This window comes from Rhinolophus sinicus, chromosome X, assembly GCF_036562045.2.
Source record: "Rhinolophus sinicus isolate RSC01 chromosome X, ASM3656204v1, whole genome shotgun sequence".
Taxonomy (NCBI): Eukaryota; Metazoa; Chordata; class Mammalia; order Chiroptera; family Rhinolophidae; genus Rhinolophus; species Rhinolophus sinicus.
In genome coordinates, this window is record NC_133768.1 from 86,461,353 (window position 1) to 86,479,109 (window position 17,757).

General features: G+C 36.8%; 1 protein-coding gene across 13 annotated transcripts in view; it reads right to left on the bottom strand.

Annotated features, from left to right (window-relative positions):
* Nucleotides 1-17,757, bottom strand: part of TENM1 (teneurin transmembrane protein 1) — a 1,181,603-nt gene that overhangs the window by 118,536 nt on the left and 1,045,310 nt on the right. For all 13 annotated transcript variants that reach the window (XM_074324280.1, XM_074324286.1, XM_074324287.1 and 10 more), the window contains 2 exons: nucleotides 6,716-6,736; nucleotides 1,514-1,746 (listed from right to left, as the gene is read on the bottom strand). In XM_074324280.1, the coding sequence (XP_074180381.1) occupies nucleotides 1,514-1,746; nucleotides 6,716-6,736 (254 nt within the window). The remainder of the gene's footprint in view (nucleotides 1-1,513; nucleotides 1,747-6,715; nucleotides 6,737-17,757) is intronic.

Here is a 17,757-nt window from a genome sequence, read left to right on the forward strand (position 1 = left end):
ACTTCAGTAGTAACAAAAACAGCAACAATAACAACAACAACAACTCTCCTATTCATGAAAGAACTGGAAAGTAAAAGAAGGCAAAATATAACCGATTGCTAATTGGGTAATGTAGACACTGTTAAAGAAATTCAGATTTAATGGGTAGGGTTAACCAGAGGGACTTTATGAAAGACATAGATAGGATTTGAATATGGCCTTGAAGAAAGGAAAAGCTTTAAACTCTGATTGTAGTTGAAATTTAATCCCCATATGGCAAATGTCAAATGGCTAAAGAGGAACCTCTTAATATTTGAAATAGTAACTGACCATCTAACAAATTAAACACATTGACCTCACAAATTTTTTTTGGCATGGAAAGATGTTCATAATAAATTAAGTGTGAAAAGCAGATTATAGAAAAGCATTCTATAATGTGATTCCATTTGTAGAGAATAAAATATATGATATGCATAGAAAAATGTCTAGACAGATATACATTAAAATGTTAACAGTGGTTTTCTATGTAGTAGGATTATAGGGGACTTTAATTAAAAATGTTTTTGCATTCTCCTCTTTTTAATTTTTCTGCAACAAATGTATTTTATTTGTGTAACAGTTTTAAAAAGACCACATAGGCTTCTTAAAACCCATTAAAATGAATACTTCAGTAAAACCTACTAAAATAAATGCATGCGTATACACACACACACACACAATCTTGGAGAAGGGATACAGAAGAATGATTAAGGAGACAGAGTGGATGATACATGATGACAGACTTAAAAGTTGACTATCCATCAGCTGATGGCCTAAGACTGGAATATGATTCAAGTTTATAAAATCATGAAGCTTATTGGGATAACACAGATTTATTCACAAATCCCCGGAAACAGAATTGAGAATCAAGGGTTGGCCCTCGAAGATTGAGAAGTAAATTTAGGACAAATAAAAGTAAGGCCAAGTTCTCATAGAAGGAAAAAAAAATGGAATTTGTTATTTTAGGGTTGATATAAATTGAACCTATAAATAGATTCAAGAAGGATTTAGATAAATTAATAGAGGAAAGGATTATTAAAGGTTGGTTGTTAGGCAAAAGCCAGGAATGTTTAGAATCTGTGAGATATTCAATATATTCAACATATTTAAATGTTAACAGTGGTAGAAGAAGCCTACAGCCTTGAGGCTCTTTGCTGGGCCAGGAATTAACCCTTTGGTTGTTGGACTGTTAGAAGTTTCCAGAAAATAGTCCTTGGGGAGAGGATGGGGTGTCAGAGAGACACTCAGAGGGCTCTGGGCAATAATTAATTATCAATCAGAAAAGTAGCATTTCAATGTTTTAGTAAGTTATGACTATACTAATGCATATTGGATTAAAATTTGTCCTGACTATGCCTATCTTCTGAGATAGACTTCAGAGATGAGGTCTGTTAGAGGCATAGTAAGATAGATGGACTACAGTATGGCATCAGTCTTAAGATTTTTGAAAAGTCAAATGAAATCTTTAGATGACCAAAGGATTTTTCTTTTTTACCTCGAGGGCTGTTCAGTGAAGCTTCAGATGCTCTTCCGCCATCTCCACAGTGACTCTGGTCAAAGGGAAGGCACTGATCACCCGTTCCCGCCACCACTTCAAAATTCTTGGACAGATCTTTTATTTCCACAAGAGATTTCAACTTGTAGACTTTTCGAGTATTGGTGTCTGATAGATAAAGTGATTCAGACATAGGGTCCATAGCCAGATAGTATTTGTGAGCAGGACTTGTGCTAAGGAAGAGAAAAGAAAAGTTATGCAAAGCAATTTGTTCAGCATGCACCTTGGGGTCTACCTTTTGTTACAAGTGGAAAATTCTCTTAACAGATGAACAAATTCATGTATCTTACTTCTTATGTACTGAGCAGATGAATACTTCTTTGTTTTTTTAGTAATGGGTCTGCGTATAGAAAAACATTCAATGTGTACTGCTAACCTGTAATGATGCTATTTCAATACCATCCATTTGTCAGTAGAAGAAAAAGTAGAAGAGAGTAAATCACAGGAGATCACTTTTCTCATACATAGCTTTCATACCCAGTTCTCCAATTACCTACTAGAAGACTGCCTGGATGTCTCACAGTTACCCCAAACTCAACAAATCCCAAATATTAACTTATTCTCTATTCTTGTCTGTTGCATCCCTCATAAACCTACTTTTTCTCTTTCAGACTTCCTGACTCACTTGCAGATACTATCATTTCCAAGGTTCCTGTTGTAAATTGAAAGGCGTGAACAAAGGTAGAGGAGTGCTACTTAGGGAGGGGTGTGCTGGAGATACATTGTCAATATTTCCTTCTTTAAGCTACCATTTTTTAACTGACTACATTTTTAATTCCATTTTTTTCCTTCTAATTCATTTTTTTCTCCTTTTAGGACACAACAGAACTGACTATATTTGACCTTTTTTCATAATAATCACAATCAGCCATACTTCCTAAAGGTGACACTAAAGTTACCTCGATTGGGTTTTGGTATTCTTGAAACACTTCAATTAGATATTGACATGGGATCTCTTGTGTTATTTTTATCTGCATACATGGATGAACTCTTTCATTAATTTTGATTCTTCTTAATTTAATTTTTCGATGGCTGTAGTAACTTTGGTTTGGGGATATTTTGCTTGAACTTAAGGCTCATGTACTACTGACATTATCCAAGTCCCAAACCCAGAAGTTTAACCCTTCCTCCCTCCTTTTCTCATCACATGCAATTGTATCCATAATCTAGCTTTCAGAACCATTCTCTTCTTCTATTCCTCCAGCCATTACATTAGTTCTAAATCTCATCATCTCTGGCCTGGAATATTTTCTATAGTCCTGTCCATAGAAGGTGTTTTTGAAATCTGAAAACTACACTGCCTCCAGAGTTATTCTGATCATTTGGCTCCCATCTTTAAAAACTCTGAAGACGTTTTTAACGTTCCTTGGTGTGGTAAACAAGCCTTTCTGAACTTAATACATTCTCATGTCTTTTAAAGTTTTACTCAGTCATCCTCTCAAGAAGGGAGCCTTCCCTAAATCTTCAGTCTGGGTCATTTGTACTATGCTCACCTCTATTCTGGGGATTTCATATCATATTAATTTCTTTTATATATCTGTGTCCCCCAATAAACCATGAGAGATTGGAGAGCAACCTTTTTTTTTATGTCCAATGTGCTCACTGACCAGAACTCTGCTTCACATCCAGTTGTCAAATCAGAAACCTCCTTCTTTCCATCATCCCCAACATGCACTAAAACATCATGTTGGTTTTATTAAAAATTTCTTCATGAAACTCAGTCTAGTGGGGGAGTCAGATCAGTAAACAGGGTATGACTGTCATAAACCCAAGAGTTATAACAGAAGTAGAGAGGGAGAGAAAAGAGCAGAGAGGAGGGACATGTGACCTAGCAGCACCTATCACATTGTATTAGCATTATTTTTAAAAATTATTAACCAAAGACCATACTTTATTCAGATTTACTTAGTTTTTACCTAACGTCTTTTTTCTGTTCCAGGATTCCATCTAGGATACCAAATTATATTTAGTCCCCATGTCTCCTGAAGTTCCTCTGGACTGTGACAGTTTTCTCAGGGTTTCCTTGTTTCTGATAACCTTACCAGCTTTAAGAAGAACTGGTTGGGTATTTTGTAGGACCCTCCACTGGAATATGTCTGACTTTTCCCTCATAGTTAGACAGGGGTTATAGGTTATGGGGAGGAAGACCACAGAGGTAAAATGCTCTTTTCATTAAATCAAATCAAGGACATATAATATCAACAAGACTTATAACTATTGATGTTGACCTTGATCGCCTGGCTGAGGTAGTGTCTGTCAGGGTTCTCCGTTATAAAATTACTTTCTCTTCCACATTCCATACTGTACTCTGGAAGGAACTTACTCAACAAAGGTAACACTTAATGAGTAGGGAGTTGTACTCCACCTCCTTGAGGGTGGAGTATCTACATAAATTATTTAGAATTCTACACAAGAGCTTTATCTCTTTTCCATTGTTTTCAAAAGAATTCAACTATTTTTAGCAGTATGGACTCATGGATATTTGTTTTACATTTTGCATTAAAATCCAATACTACTTATTTTGTTTCTCAAATTGTTTCAGCTTTAGACTTGGGAGCTTTCTACTGGCTTGCTTGCCCCTTTGACATGCCCCAATCAATGTGGGCTGCTTTTGTTGTTGTTTTCCTTTGAGTACTGCCTTACTTTCTGGAACTACATCTTGTATAATCCCCATCCCAGTACTAGAATGACTCATTTCTCCAAGGACTCCTGGTTTCTTTTATTGGAGAATGGTATTAGAAATGGAGAACTGGGTGCTGAGCATTAAGCATTATTGTTTTCACATATCTCTCTCTCCGACTACACTGTGAGCTCTTTGCACGTGGGAACCATATTCATTTCTCTATGCTCAGTGCCAACAGAGTGTCTGACAGGGTCGATGTTCAGTAAGTGTTGAACTAAACTGAACTGAAGGACATAAAACTAAGACATGGAAGACTCCAGACCTCGGCTACTTAGCCAAGCAAAATGGAGGGGAGAGGTCATGAGAAAAGTTAAGGTATCCTTAAAGACTGGTATGTTCCTGATTGTATTTGTAATTATATTTGCCCTCTAAGCATATTTATGTATGTTAATAATAGTAAAGGCTGACAAATACTGATTTGAGACCCAGTTTATAGTTTTAATTGGAAAAAAAAATCAGATCCAGTTGGAATACTTGATTTTTTTCTACTTACCTTAGTCAAATAAGAGAATGTGGTAGATTCCAGGGATATCTTCAACCCTGGAACCACCATGACAGCTGCTGTAAATAAACTGTAAAGGGCCCCAACAGACTCCAGAATTGAGTTGGCAGTCATATCAGACAAGGCATCTCTACAGCAAAGACTGTTTAAATAGGGGTTTGAGTAAAAGGTTTTACATATTTGGTTGAATTTTTGCCTTCAGAATAAAACTTCTCCAGTGCCCTTACATTTTTCTAGAATAAAGAAAAAGGGGTCACAACCCTTCCTTGAAACAACCTTCAATACTTTGGTAGTCAGTTTATGGAAGTTTCACCTGAGCCAGGTTAATCAGGGTTTGTTTAGGAAAAGTCCATAGGCTATTTTTCCAAGAGATATGTTATTTGCACAAAATCACTTTGGAATGTATTACATTCATTTATTACTGAATATCCTCAATGTGCCTTTGAGGGAAGTTAGAATTATCATTCTCCTTAAATCTCAGCTGGGGAAACCCAGATACATAGAGGGCTTGCCCAGGGTCACTAACAAGCCTGTGTACGAACTAAGATTAGATTAGATCATATGTGACTGACTGTGCATACAAAATACCTTCAGAATACTCTTGTTCTGAAGGTGGCAAAACAAACAAACAAACAAATCAGTGTTCTTACCTTCTAACTGAGCAGCATATCTTATTTTGCCCAGCGAGGCTGTTCTTAAACTTTGTACACTGGCCTTTAGAAAATGGAATAGCCAAACACACCAAATTCAAATCTGATTAATGTTATTTTTTTGACAGTCAGGAAGGTCTTCTATATTGATATGTAATTCCTTGCCATTTCATGCCATTTCCCAAGTGCACTTCAGCTCTTTTGAGATTGGTTTATTTCTACTTTCTGAAAATATGCCATACCTGAGAAAGAAAAACCACTGCACTACACTCCAATTTGTTCTAATCCCTCATGTCTAAATGCATATCACAATTTGGAATATGTGAAGATTCCTTTTATAACTTCAGTGTTAGATTTACTGTCACCTTCTTGGTTTTACATTGGAGCAATGCCCTTCAACTTAGCAAAGATCACTTCATTCATGATGGTTAAAATCACATAGATTGTTAAATGGGCAATTAATGCATATAATTAATACTGTGCAACACTTTACCAGTAAGCAATTTGATGACCAACTCAATTTGCTTAAGAAACCAGTTATGCCAAAGTAACAAGGCTGAGCTTGTGCAATGGCATTTAGGAAGTGGCATTTCCCAAATGAAATCCAAATAAAAAATCCTATCAGTGCCATTGTGATGACAATTGGCATTTGGAAGTGAACAAATTCAATTTTCTCCTTGGTAATTTCAGGTAATTTAGAATAGTTTTGACGAGTATAATGCATAAACAAAATGAATAAAAATATTATGATTAATTTCAGAGCTATATGACATTGTTGGTCAGTGGTCAGGTTAAAGTTTTTCTATTATTTCTTTTTGGTGGGAAGAAATAGAAACCATGAGGTAACATAAAAGAGAAAAGGAAATATCTCATTCAAAAATTCATTGGGGTCACTGTGTCTTAATGCACTCACTAACTATATACCTGGCTCTAGGAGGATTGCTGTATTATCCCTTTCTCTACCTGCAACTTGGAAACATTGAATCTATTTGAACTTAGACTTATTTGTGATATCACCTAAGAAAAACATAATGAGACTTAAGGCCTTCTTTTCTCATAAAGTACTGAACTGCCAGCTTCCACTTATCTTGTTTTCTTTTAGGTATATTCGGATCCTCCAGCAAATTCCCACTTAGTGGAACTCTTTTCTTTAGGAAAACACTTACCTGAGTCATAACTTCCAAGTTCACTTTCACATTATTCCTTTAAGCTTATTTAAAAGGTAAAATTTGCCTGTTAGCACAATATTACGAGGTGGCCCCTTGGCAAGAAGGGACATTAGGCAGCCACCCATGTGATTTGCTTACCTATGTCTGGTATCTCTGTTTCTAGGATGCACAAGGTATCCACGAGGAGCAAGCAAGTAAAAGCAAATAGAGAGTCATCAGTATCATTTAGCAAGTCAATCCTAACCAGACACACCTATTCCCAACTCAGCTTGTGGCTATTAGAGAGACTCCAAAGGGGCCATTTAGTTAGATGTGCAAGTCTAGGTGGACCTAATACCTCCCGGCTTCTCCTAATATGGTGTCAAGATGATTGAATACCTTATTTGGTGGGTGGGCAAAACTCTAAGGCAGTTTTATTCAAAAAGTCCTCTCTGGACCATTTTTATCAGAATTACTTTGGGTTCTTGCCACATGTGCAGTTTCCTGGGGCTCTCCCCAGTCATACTGAATCAAAATCTAGAGGTGGGAGTGGGCCCGGGGAATTTTATTTTATTTTATTTTATTTTATTTTATTTTATTTTATTTTATTTTATTTTATTTTATTTTATTTTTTTTTATTTGTTTATTTAAATTAAAGTTTATTGGGGTGACAATTCTTAGTAAAATTACATAGGTTTCAGGTGTACAATTCTGTGATACAGCATCTATAGGTCACATTGTGTGTTCACCACCCAGAGTCAGTTTTCCTTCCATCACCATATATTTGATCCCTTTTACCGTCATCTACCACCTCCCCCCCCACCACCACCCTCTGGTAAATTTTGTTTCTTAATAGCATTAAATATTCAGACATTCCAATTGGTTGGTTTGTCTCTTATACCCCTTCCGTAATTTTTCCTTAAAATTTATTTATTGGAGAAACCAAGTTATTTGTTCTGTAAACCTTCCATATTCTGCGTTGTGATGATTACAAGTTCCCCTGTCCAGGTCTTTCTCATAAATTAATTTTTAGATCTAGAGGCTTGATCGTGAATATGATCAAGTTTTGACAAGATTACTTCGCACCAAGAGGCATATGATGTCTAGTTGTCTCTCTATTTGTGGTGTTCACAGCTTTTGAAGATCACTGCTTACATTCACTAATTCATTAGTGGTTGAAAATTGATGATACTCTTTTTTTTTTCTTAGAAAGACCTTGTATTGAAATATCATTTGCTACAATAAAGTGTCTAAACCTTAAGTGTGCACTTAGGTACATTTTTTTTTAATTAAATTTATTGGGGTGACAATTGTTAGTAAAATTACATAGATTTCAGGTGTACAATTCTGTATTACATCATCTATAAATCCCATTGTGTGTTCATCACCCAGAGTCAGTTCTCTTTCCATCACCATATATTCGATCCCCCTTACCCTCATCTCCCACCCCCACCCCCCCTTACCCTCTGGCAACCACTAAACTATTGTCTGTGTCTATGAGTTTCTGTTTCTCATTTGTTTGTCTTGTTCTTTTGTTGTTTTGGTTTATATACCACATATCAGTGAAATCACATGGTTCTCTGCTTTTCTGTCTGACTTGTTTTGCTCAGCATTACTCTCTCAAGATCCATCCATGTTGTCACAAATGTTCCTATATCATCTTTTCTTACCGCCGAATAGTATTCCATTGTGTATATATACCACAACTTCTTTATCCATTCATCTATCGAAGGACATTTTGGTTGTTTCCATGTCTTGGCCACGTAAACAAAGCTGCAATGAACATTGGAGCACACGTGTCTTTATCTCTAAATGTTTTCAGATTTTTGGGTAGATACCCAGAAGAGGGATTGCTGGGTCATATGGCAATTCTATTCGTAATTCTTTGAGAAACCTCCACACTGCCTTCCATAACGGCTGCACCAGTCTGCATTCCCACCAACAGTGTATGAGGGTTCCTTTTCTCCACAGCCTCTCCAACATTTGTTATTGTTTGTCTTGTTGATGATAGCCATTCTGACTGGGGTGAGGTGATATCTCATTGTGGTTTTGATTTGCATTTCTCTGATGATTAGTGATGTTGAGCATTTTTCATATGTCTATTTGCCATTTGTATGTCCTCTTTGGAGAAATGTCTCTTCAAGTCCTCTGCCCATTTTTCAATTGGGTTGTTTGTTTTTGTTGTTGAGTTGCATGAGTTCCTTGTATATTCTGGATACTAGCCCCTTATCGGAGGCACTGTTTGCAAAAATCTTCTCCCATTCAGTTGGTGGCCTCTTTATTTTGTCAATGGTTTCTTTTGCTGTGCAGAAGCTTTTAAGTTTCATATAGTCCCATTCGTTTATTTTAGCTTTTACTTCCATTGCCTTTGGAGTCAAGTTCATAAAATGCTCTTTGAACCCAAGGTCCATAAGTTTAGTACCTATGTTTTCTTCTATGCAGTTTATTGTGTCAGGTCTTATGCTTAAGTCTTTGATCCATTTTGAATTAACTTTGGTACATGGTGACAAATAGCAGTCCAGTTTCATTCTTTTGCACGTGGCTATCCAATTCTCCCAGCACCATTTATTGAAGAGGCTGTCTTTGCTCCATTGTATGTTTTAGCTTCTTTGTCAAAAATTATCTGTCCATATTTATGTGGTTTTATTTCTGGGTTCTCAATTCTATTCCATTGGTCTATGTGTCTGTTTTCTGCCAATACCATGCTGTTTTGATTATTGTAGCCCTGTAGTACAAGCCAAAGTCAGGAAGTGTGATACCTCCATTATTGTTCTTTTTCCTTAAGATTGCTTTGGCTATTCAGGGTCTTTTGTGGTTCCAAACAAATCTGATGATTTTTGTTCTATTTCTTTAAAATATGCCATTGGGATTTTGATGGGGATTGCATTGAATCTGTATATTGCTTTGGGTAATATGGCCATTTTAACTATGTTGATTCTTCCAATCCATGAGCACGGAATGTCTTTCCATTTCTTTGTGTCTTCTTCAATTTCTTTCAAAAATGTCTTATAGTTTTCAGCATATAGGTCTTTCACATCCTTGGTTAAGTTTATTCCTAGGTATTTTATTCTTTTTGCTGCAATTGCAAAAGGAATTGTTTTTATTTCTTTTCTGAGATTTCATTGTTAGTATATAGGAAGGCAATGGACTTTTGTGCGTTGATTTTGTAGCCGCAACTTTACTGTATTCGTTGATTGTTTCTAATAGCTTTTTGGTGGAGTCTTTAGGGTTTTCTATATATAGCATCATGTCATCTGCAAAGAGTGATAATTTAACTTCTTCATTCCCAATTTGGATGCCTTTTATTTCTTTCTCTTGCCTGATTGCTCTGGCAAGGACTTTAACACTATGTTGAAAAGCAGAGGTGATAGGGGACATCCCTGTCGTGTTCCTGAACGTAGAGCAAAGGGCTTCAGTTTTCTCCATTAATTATGAGATTAGCAGAGGGCTTGTCATATATGGCCTTTATTATGTTAAGGTATTTTCCTTCTATACCCATTTTATTAAGTGTTTTAATCATAAATGGATGTTGTATCTTGTCAAATGCTTTTCTGCATCAATTGATATAATCATATGATTTTTGTCCTTTATTTTGTTTATGTGATGTATCACATTGATGGATTTCGTATGTTGAACCATCCTTGTGCCCGAGGATGAACCCCACTTGGTCGTGATGAATAATCTTTTTAATGCATTGTTGTATTCGATTTGCTAGAATTTTATTTAGGATTTTTGCATCGGTATTCATTAGAGATATTGGTCTGTAGTTTTCTTTTTTGTGCTGTCCTTACCAGGTTTTGGTATCAGGGTAATGTTGGCCTCATAAAATGAGTTAGGGAGTACTGTCTCTTCTTCAATTTTTGGAAGAGTTTGTGCAGAATTGGTATTAGATCCTCTTTGAAGGTTTGGTAGAATTCACTAGTGAAGCCATCTGGTCCCGGACTTTTGCTTTTGGGAAGGTTTTGGATGACTGATTCAATTTAGTTACTGGTGATCGGTCTGTTTAGATTTTCCAGTTCTTCATGGTTCAGCCTTGGAAGGCTATATGTTTCTAAGAACTTGTCCATTTCTTCTAGGTTGTTGAATTTGGTGGCATATAGTCCTTCATAGTATTCTTGGATGATCCTTTGTATTTCTGTGGTGTCCGTGATAACTTCCCCTTTTACGTTTCTGATTTTGTTAATCAGTGTCTTCTCTCTTTTTATCTTAGTAAGTCTAGCCAAGGGTTTGTCAATTTTGTTAATCTTTTCAAAGAACCAGCTCTTTGTCATATTAATTTTTTCTATTGTCTTTTTATTCTCTATTTCATTTAGTTCTGCTTTAATTTTTGTTATTTCCTTTCTTCTGCTTACCTTGGGTTTTACTTGTTCTTCTTTTTCTAGTTCTTTAAGGTGTAACATGAGGTTATTTATTTGGGAGTTTTCTTGTTTCTTGAGATAGGCCTGTAATGAGATAAATTTCCCTCTTAAAACTGCTTTCGCTGCATCCCAAAAATTTTGGTAGGATGTATTTTCATTGTCATTTGTTTCTATGTATCTTTTGATCTCTCCTCTAATTTCTTCTTTGACCCAGTCCTTCTTTAAAAGTATTTTGTTTAATCTCCATGTATTTGTCTTTTCCCGCTTTCTTTTTACAGTTGATATCCAATTTCAAAGCCTTGTGATCAGAGAATATTCATGGTATGATTTCAATCTTCTTAAATTTGTTGAGACTGATTTTATGTCCCAATATATGGTCTATCCGTGAGAATGTTCCATGTACACTAGAAAAGAATGTATAGTCTGATGTTTTAGGATGAAGTGCTCTATAAATGTCAATTATGTCCATTTCATCTAATGTGTCATTTAGGGCTACTATTTCGTTATTTATTTTCTGTTTGGATGATCTATCCATAGCTGTCAATGATGTATTTAAGTCCCCTAGTATAATTGTGTTTTGGTCAATTTCTCCCTTTAGTTCTGTTAGTAGTTGCTTGGTGTATTTGGTGCTCCCTGATTGGGGGCATAAATATTGATGACTGTTATGTCTTCTTGTTGTACAGTCCCTTCACCATTATGAAATGTCCATCTTTGTCTCTTGTTATCTTTTTCACCTTGAAGTCTGTTTCATCTGATATCATTATGGCTACACCTGATTTTCTCTGGGTACCATTTGCTTGGAGTGTCAATTTCCACCCTTTCACTTTGAGTCTATGCTTGTCCTTGTAGCTGAGATGTGTCTCTTGGAGACAGCATATGGTTGGGTTTAGTTTTTTGATCCAATCTGCTACTCTGTGCCTTTTTATTGGTGAGTTCAGTCCATTTACATTTAGGGTGATTATTGATATGTGAGGATTTCCTGTCATTCTATCCTTAGTTTTCTGGTAAGGTTGTGTCTCCATTGTTTCTTTGCCTTTTTGTTGTTGTCTATTATTTCTGTGTGGTGGTATTCTATGATGTTTCCCTCTGTTTCTTCTTTTATTTCAGTATATATTTCAATTCTGGATTTATTTTGAGTGGTTACCCTTAAGTTTATGTAAAAGAAAGTTTGATATTTAGAGTATTCCATTTTCTTCAGCGCTTACTTTCTCCATTCCCATATTCGGTTCAGGCCTTTACTCTCCCCCTTTTTGAGTTTTGGTTGCCACAAATTGTCCCTGTTGATGGTGGTCGAATAGCCTCCTTTAGTATTTCTTGTAGTGCAGGTCGTGTATTAGAAAATTCCCTCAGCTTCTGTATGTCTGGAAAGGTCTTTATTCCTCCTTCATATCTAAAGGATATCTTTGCTGGATATATTATTCTTGGCTCATGGTTTCTCTCTTTCAATAGTTTGAATATTTGGTTCCACTCCCTCCTGGCTTGTAGAGTTTCTGCTGAAAAATCTGATGATAATCTAATGGGCTTTCCTTTGTAAGTTACCGTCTTCTTTTCCCTGGCTGCCTTGAGGATTCTTTCTTTGTCGTTGATTTTAGACAGCTTCAATACAATGTGCCTTGGAGAAGGTCTGTTGGGATTGAGGTAACTAGGTGTTCTATTTGCTTCTTGGATTCGAGGGTCCAGTTCTGTCCACAAATTTGGGAAGTTCTCATCGACAATTTGTTTGAATATATTCTCTGTTCCCTTCTCTCTTTCTTCTCCTTCTGGTATGCCCATTATTCTTATATTGCTCTTTCTGATGGAGTCAGAAAGTTCTTGTAAGTTCTTTCATTTCTTTTAAGTCTCAAGTCTCTTTCTTCTTCAATTTGTGTCATTTCCAGGTTTCTATCTTCGATGTCACTGATTCTTTGCTCCATCTGGTCAACTCTACTACCTAAGCTGGTTATTTCATTCTTAATTTCTTCTATTGAGTTCTTAATCTCCAGAAATTCTATTTGGTTCTTTTTAAGATTTCAATCTCTTTCGTAAAATGCTCATGCTGTTCTTTGATTGAGTTTCTGAGTTCCTTTAACTGCCTATCTGTGTTTTCTTGTATCTCGTTGAGTTTTTTCAGAACTGCAATCTTGAATTCTCTGTCATTTAAGTCACATATTTCTGTATCTTTAAGTGCCTTCTCTGGAGATTTTCACTTTCTTTCTGAGCTATCTTGTTGCCTTGGTTATTCATGGCGATTACTGGTTTACTATTTCTCTTCCTAGACATCTACAGGAGTGACTTCTGCAACAGGTTGATAGAAAGCGGTCTTTCTTTTGTTTGCCAGTACTTGTTGGTAGAATGTTTTATTATTTCTCCAACTGCAACTTATTTTTCTTCTCCCACACAGTAGTGCTATGTTTTCTCTGCACTATTCCAACTTCTCACGCAATGGGGGGATTCCCTGGGAGACAGGCTTCTCCTCTGTTAATAGTTCGTCTAGGTCACAGGGCGCAGTGTCCCTGTGGGTATGCGGAGAGCTTTTGATGTTCGAAAGCTCTTCCAGCTGCTGATTCAGAGCCCGTATATTTCAGCAGTTCTGTTTACTCCTGTAGGTGATTTCAGTCAGTAGTGGGCCTCTTCGTGTTGCTTGTCTGCTGTGCAGGGAGTCCTTGGTGGAGTTTTTGTTGTTCGATTCTTTGTAAATTCCAGGGGAGCTTTACAGAGGCTCACCTCACTCCGCCATTTTTTTCGGAATTTTATTTTTAACAAACTCAGCTGGCCATTCTGACTCAGAATAAGGTTTAAGAACCACTGGGCTATGGTTTAAAGAAGTAGCCACTATAAAGGGTCTTAACATTCTAGACTGTTTTGAAAGCCACTTTATCAAAATGCAAAATCACTGTTTTATTATCAAGTCTTGTGTGCAAAGGGCATCCCAAACCTAACCCTAAGCTACTTATATGATCTCAGAGATAAGATAGGGACATCTCTTGTGCACATTAGAACATTACTTAGCAATACCTAAAAAAGTTAACAAATTTAAAATGTAAAGGTTTTCTCTTAGACCATGACAGAATGTCCCTCGAATCAAAACTTCTGCATCAAAATAGCTTCAATAAAACATTGTGTAAATCAACTACTAGGCCTTTGTGTCTTCCAGTTATCCTCGCTCCAAGGGGGCAACTGGGGTGGGCAAAACAGAACTGTCAGACCAGAAGAATCTGGGGGCCCATGAACTGTAAGCCTCTTGGCACTGGTTATTTCACTCTTGGACCTGGTACGAGGCTTCTCACATAGGGAGCGCAGTCTTTGACAAGTTTGACTTTGGGTCAAATCTGCCCAGAATTAAAAGGCTATAATCATCTGTGAAATATAGTCATTTAAATTTTAAAATCCTTTTAAACCTGGCCCTTTATGTCATTTTGAAAATCATGAAGATAACAAATCCTTTTACCTAAACTAGAAAATGTTCTTATTCTTCAAAATGTCAGGAATGAAAAGATACAAAATGATTTCATTCGAAGTTATCTGCTACTATTGATTTAACTCTATTTAAAGGGAATCTTTCTGGCATTTTACTAGTTTGGCCATAGGTCAGGATCCACTGACTTTTCTGTTTCCCTGGCCTGCTTCAAAAGGGTAGGTATCCTCCATATGATCTCTCTTATATGTGGAATCTAAAGAAAAGAATAAATGAACAAACTAATCATAAACAGCCTCAGAGATATAGAGGAAAAACTGAGGGTTGTTAGATGAGAGATGTGGTGGGGATGAGGGAGAAGGTGAGGGGATTAGAAAGCACAAAAGGTAACCACAAGATGGCCACCGGGATACGGAAGTCAGGTTGAGGAATATAATCAATAATGTTGTAAAGATTTTGTAGGGTATCTGATGGACACTTGTCTTATTAGGGAGTCCACTTCAGGGATGGTGTAGATGCCTGATCACTGCACTGTACACCTGAAGCTGAAGAACAATGAATGTCAACTATAATGTTATATGTATGGTCACAAGAAGTGGAGTACCGCATTAGGAATAGAGACAGTGGAAATGTAACAGCTGTATGCAATGTCAGACGGGTAGTAGATTGGGGGAGAAGGGTTATCACTTTGTGAGGGATATAAATGATAAATGTCTATTACATTGTTTTGTACATCTGAAACAAATAATAAAAAAAGAAGAGACTAATCTGGGGGGGGATGACAAGAGATATATATTGCATGGATGTGGAGAAAAGGAAACCTTTGTATTACTGTTGGTAGAAATATAAATTGGTACAACCACTATGGAAAACATTATGGAGGTTTTTTTTTTTTTGTTTTTTTTTAATAGAACTTCCATATGATCCAGCAAGCCCATTTTTGAATATATATCTAAAGGAAATAAAATCAAAATCTCAAAGAGATATATATATATACCCCAGTGTTTATTGCAGCATTATCATAATAGCCAAGACATGAAAACAACCTAAGTGTCCATCGACGGATCAATGAATAAAGAAAATATGGTGTATGTATACAGTGGAATATTATTCAGATGTAAAAAAGAAGGAAATCCTGCCATTTGTGACAAAATGAATGAACCTGGAGGTCATTATGCTAAGTGAAATAAGTCAGGCAGAGAAAGACAAATACTGCATGATCTCACATATGTGGAATGTTAAAAAGCTGAACTCTTAGAAGTAGAATAGAATGGTGAGGGGCTGGGAGTGGGGGGAAATGACGAGATGGTGGTCAAAGGGTACAAATTTCCTGTTACAAGATGAAGTTCTGGGGATCTAATGTACAGTATGGTAACTATAGTTAACAATATTGTGTTATATACTTGAAAGTTGCTAAGAGAGTAAATCTCAATCTCACCACTGCACCCCCCCCAAAATGGTAATTATGTGAAGTGATGGATGTGTTAACTAAAGTTATTGTGGTAATAATTTCACAGTTATATATGTGAATCAAATCATCACATTGTATACCTTAAACTTATACGATGTTATATGTCAATTATATCTCAATAAACAAAGTGTTTATACTTCAAAAAAAAGGGTAGGTATCCTGTGGGTTGACACAAAAGGTCAAAAGATGAGAATGGGGAGCTCTGATTAGAAATCTGGCCTCAGGCATTTGAACCTTTTTGAGTTCTTTGTCTCGAGATACTTACTTTTCTTTTGTGGCCTTTAAATTACAGGGTGAGTGTGCTTGAGGCTGGCTCTAATCACTGTTATATGGTTGATCCTCCTGAAGGAAGTTTAGTTGTGAAAGTACTAGAAGGACCTCAATAAAACATGATTTAATCCAGAACAGATTCTCATGGTACAGAACCATCTGTGTGGCTACAAAGAGTTTTGAAATTCTTAGGTGATGGCAAAGAGTAGGGAGAGGGATGGTATGACTTTCATGTAGCTGCTTCTGATCCTGCCAATAATGTCACTCTGAATTTGGGAAGATGCCCCATATTATGTAGAGCAGCTTCTCTTATTAACATCTCAGAGGGAGGAAGTGAAAAATGACAGAATTTATGTCCAGTATGTGCCCTTGTTCTGTCTCAGAATTACTTTTAGTTAAAGATTTAGGATTGAACCACCACCAAAGTCATGCAACTGACTTTGCTAGCAACTGCTGAGGTGCCAGTGTGTGAGCTCTTCACAAGGGCCTCAGCTCATCAGTGGCACTGCCATTGGACCTTGCCATGAGTTAGGAGGAGAATGAAGTGGAATTAAAAATCTTTTTAGAGCAAGAAATCCTGATGGTAGGGTTTTGAAGTTGATCTTTGATTTTGTTCAGGATCTACATGATTAAAAGGGTTATCTATTCTTTTTTAATTAATTTTTTTGAGATATAGTTCACATACCATAAAATTCACCCCTCTAAAAAATACAATTCAGTAGTTTCCAGTACATTCATAGAGTTGTGCAACCATTGCCATCATCCAATTCTGAATATTTTCATCATCTCCTGAAGAAACCGATATTCATTAGCAATGACTCCCCATTCCCTACCTCCCATCTCCACAGGCAATGACTAATCTGCTTTCCATCTCTATGGATTTACCTATTCTGGATAGTTCACATGAATGGAATCATATAATATATATCCTTTTGTGTCTGGCTTCTTGCACTTAGCGTAATGCTCAACTTATTCTTTTTTATATTTTTGTGACATGGGGGATGGATAAAAGAGACTATGCCAACTTTGGGGTTGCTGTCTAGTGACTTGATGTCATGAGAGCTTGCCTGGCCTGTTCTATGGTGGCTGCAACACTCTACTTGTTCTTCATGCTGTTTCCAGCTTTACTTTATACTTAGTCAGAAGTATTTGATGTCAAAGAATGGTCTTCTCTCCCTGCTCATCTTTCCATGGTACTCTCCCTCTGAAGACCAAGTTCCCACTCCTGCCATTCATTCACTTCTTAGGGCTTCCAACTCCAAACTCCAGAAGCCCTTATCTAAGACTATTCTCCCACATGCTCCACCTTGGCACCTTGCCCTTATCACGTCTTACCTGTATTGTGTTTTAGGGCCCTGCTTTCAGCTAGCAGTTCCTGTGAAAATCAATCTGACAAATGAATCCGTGTCCAGGGACTAATGAAGATTTTAGGTCGATGGGTCATTCTAAGGTTCTTGTGGTGAGGACTCTTAGAGATGCAATGTTTCAACTCCAAGGAACACATTTCTTAGAGTGGAAATGTGGGGCACTGTGCAAAGCCAGTGAAAATGGTTTTGGGTGAGGTGAAGGGAAACTTTGAATTCCATTGCTAATACATGAGATCAAACTGGGGAGGTAATTGCCTAGTTCATCTATGTGTAGTGTTTATTCGTAGCTTCAGTGTACTGACAAGAGGATGGCTTTTGGTCATTTCTCATACTATCAGAGT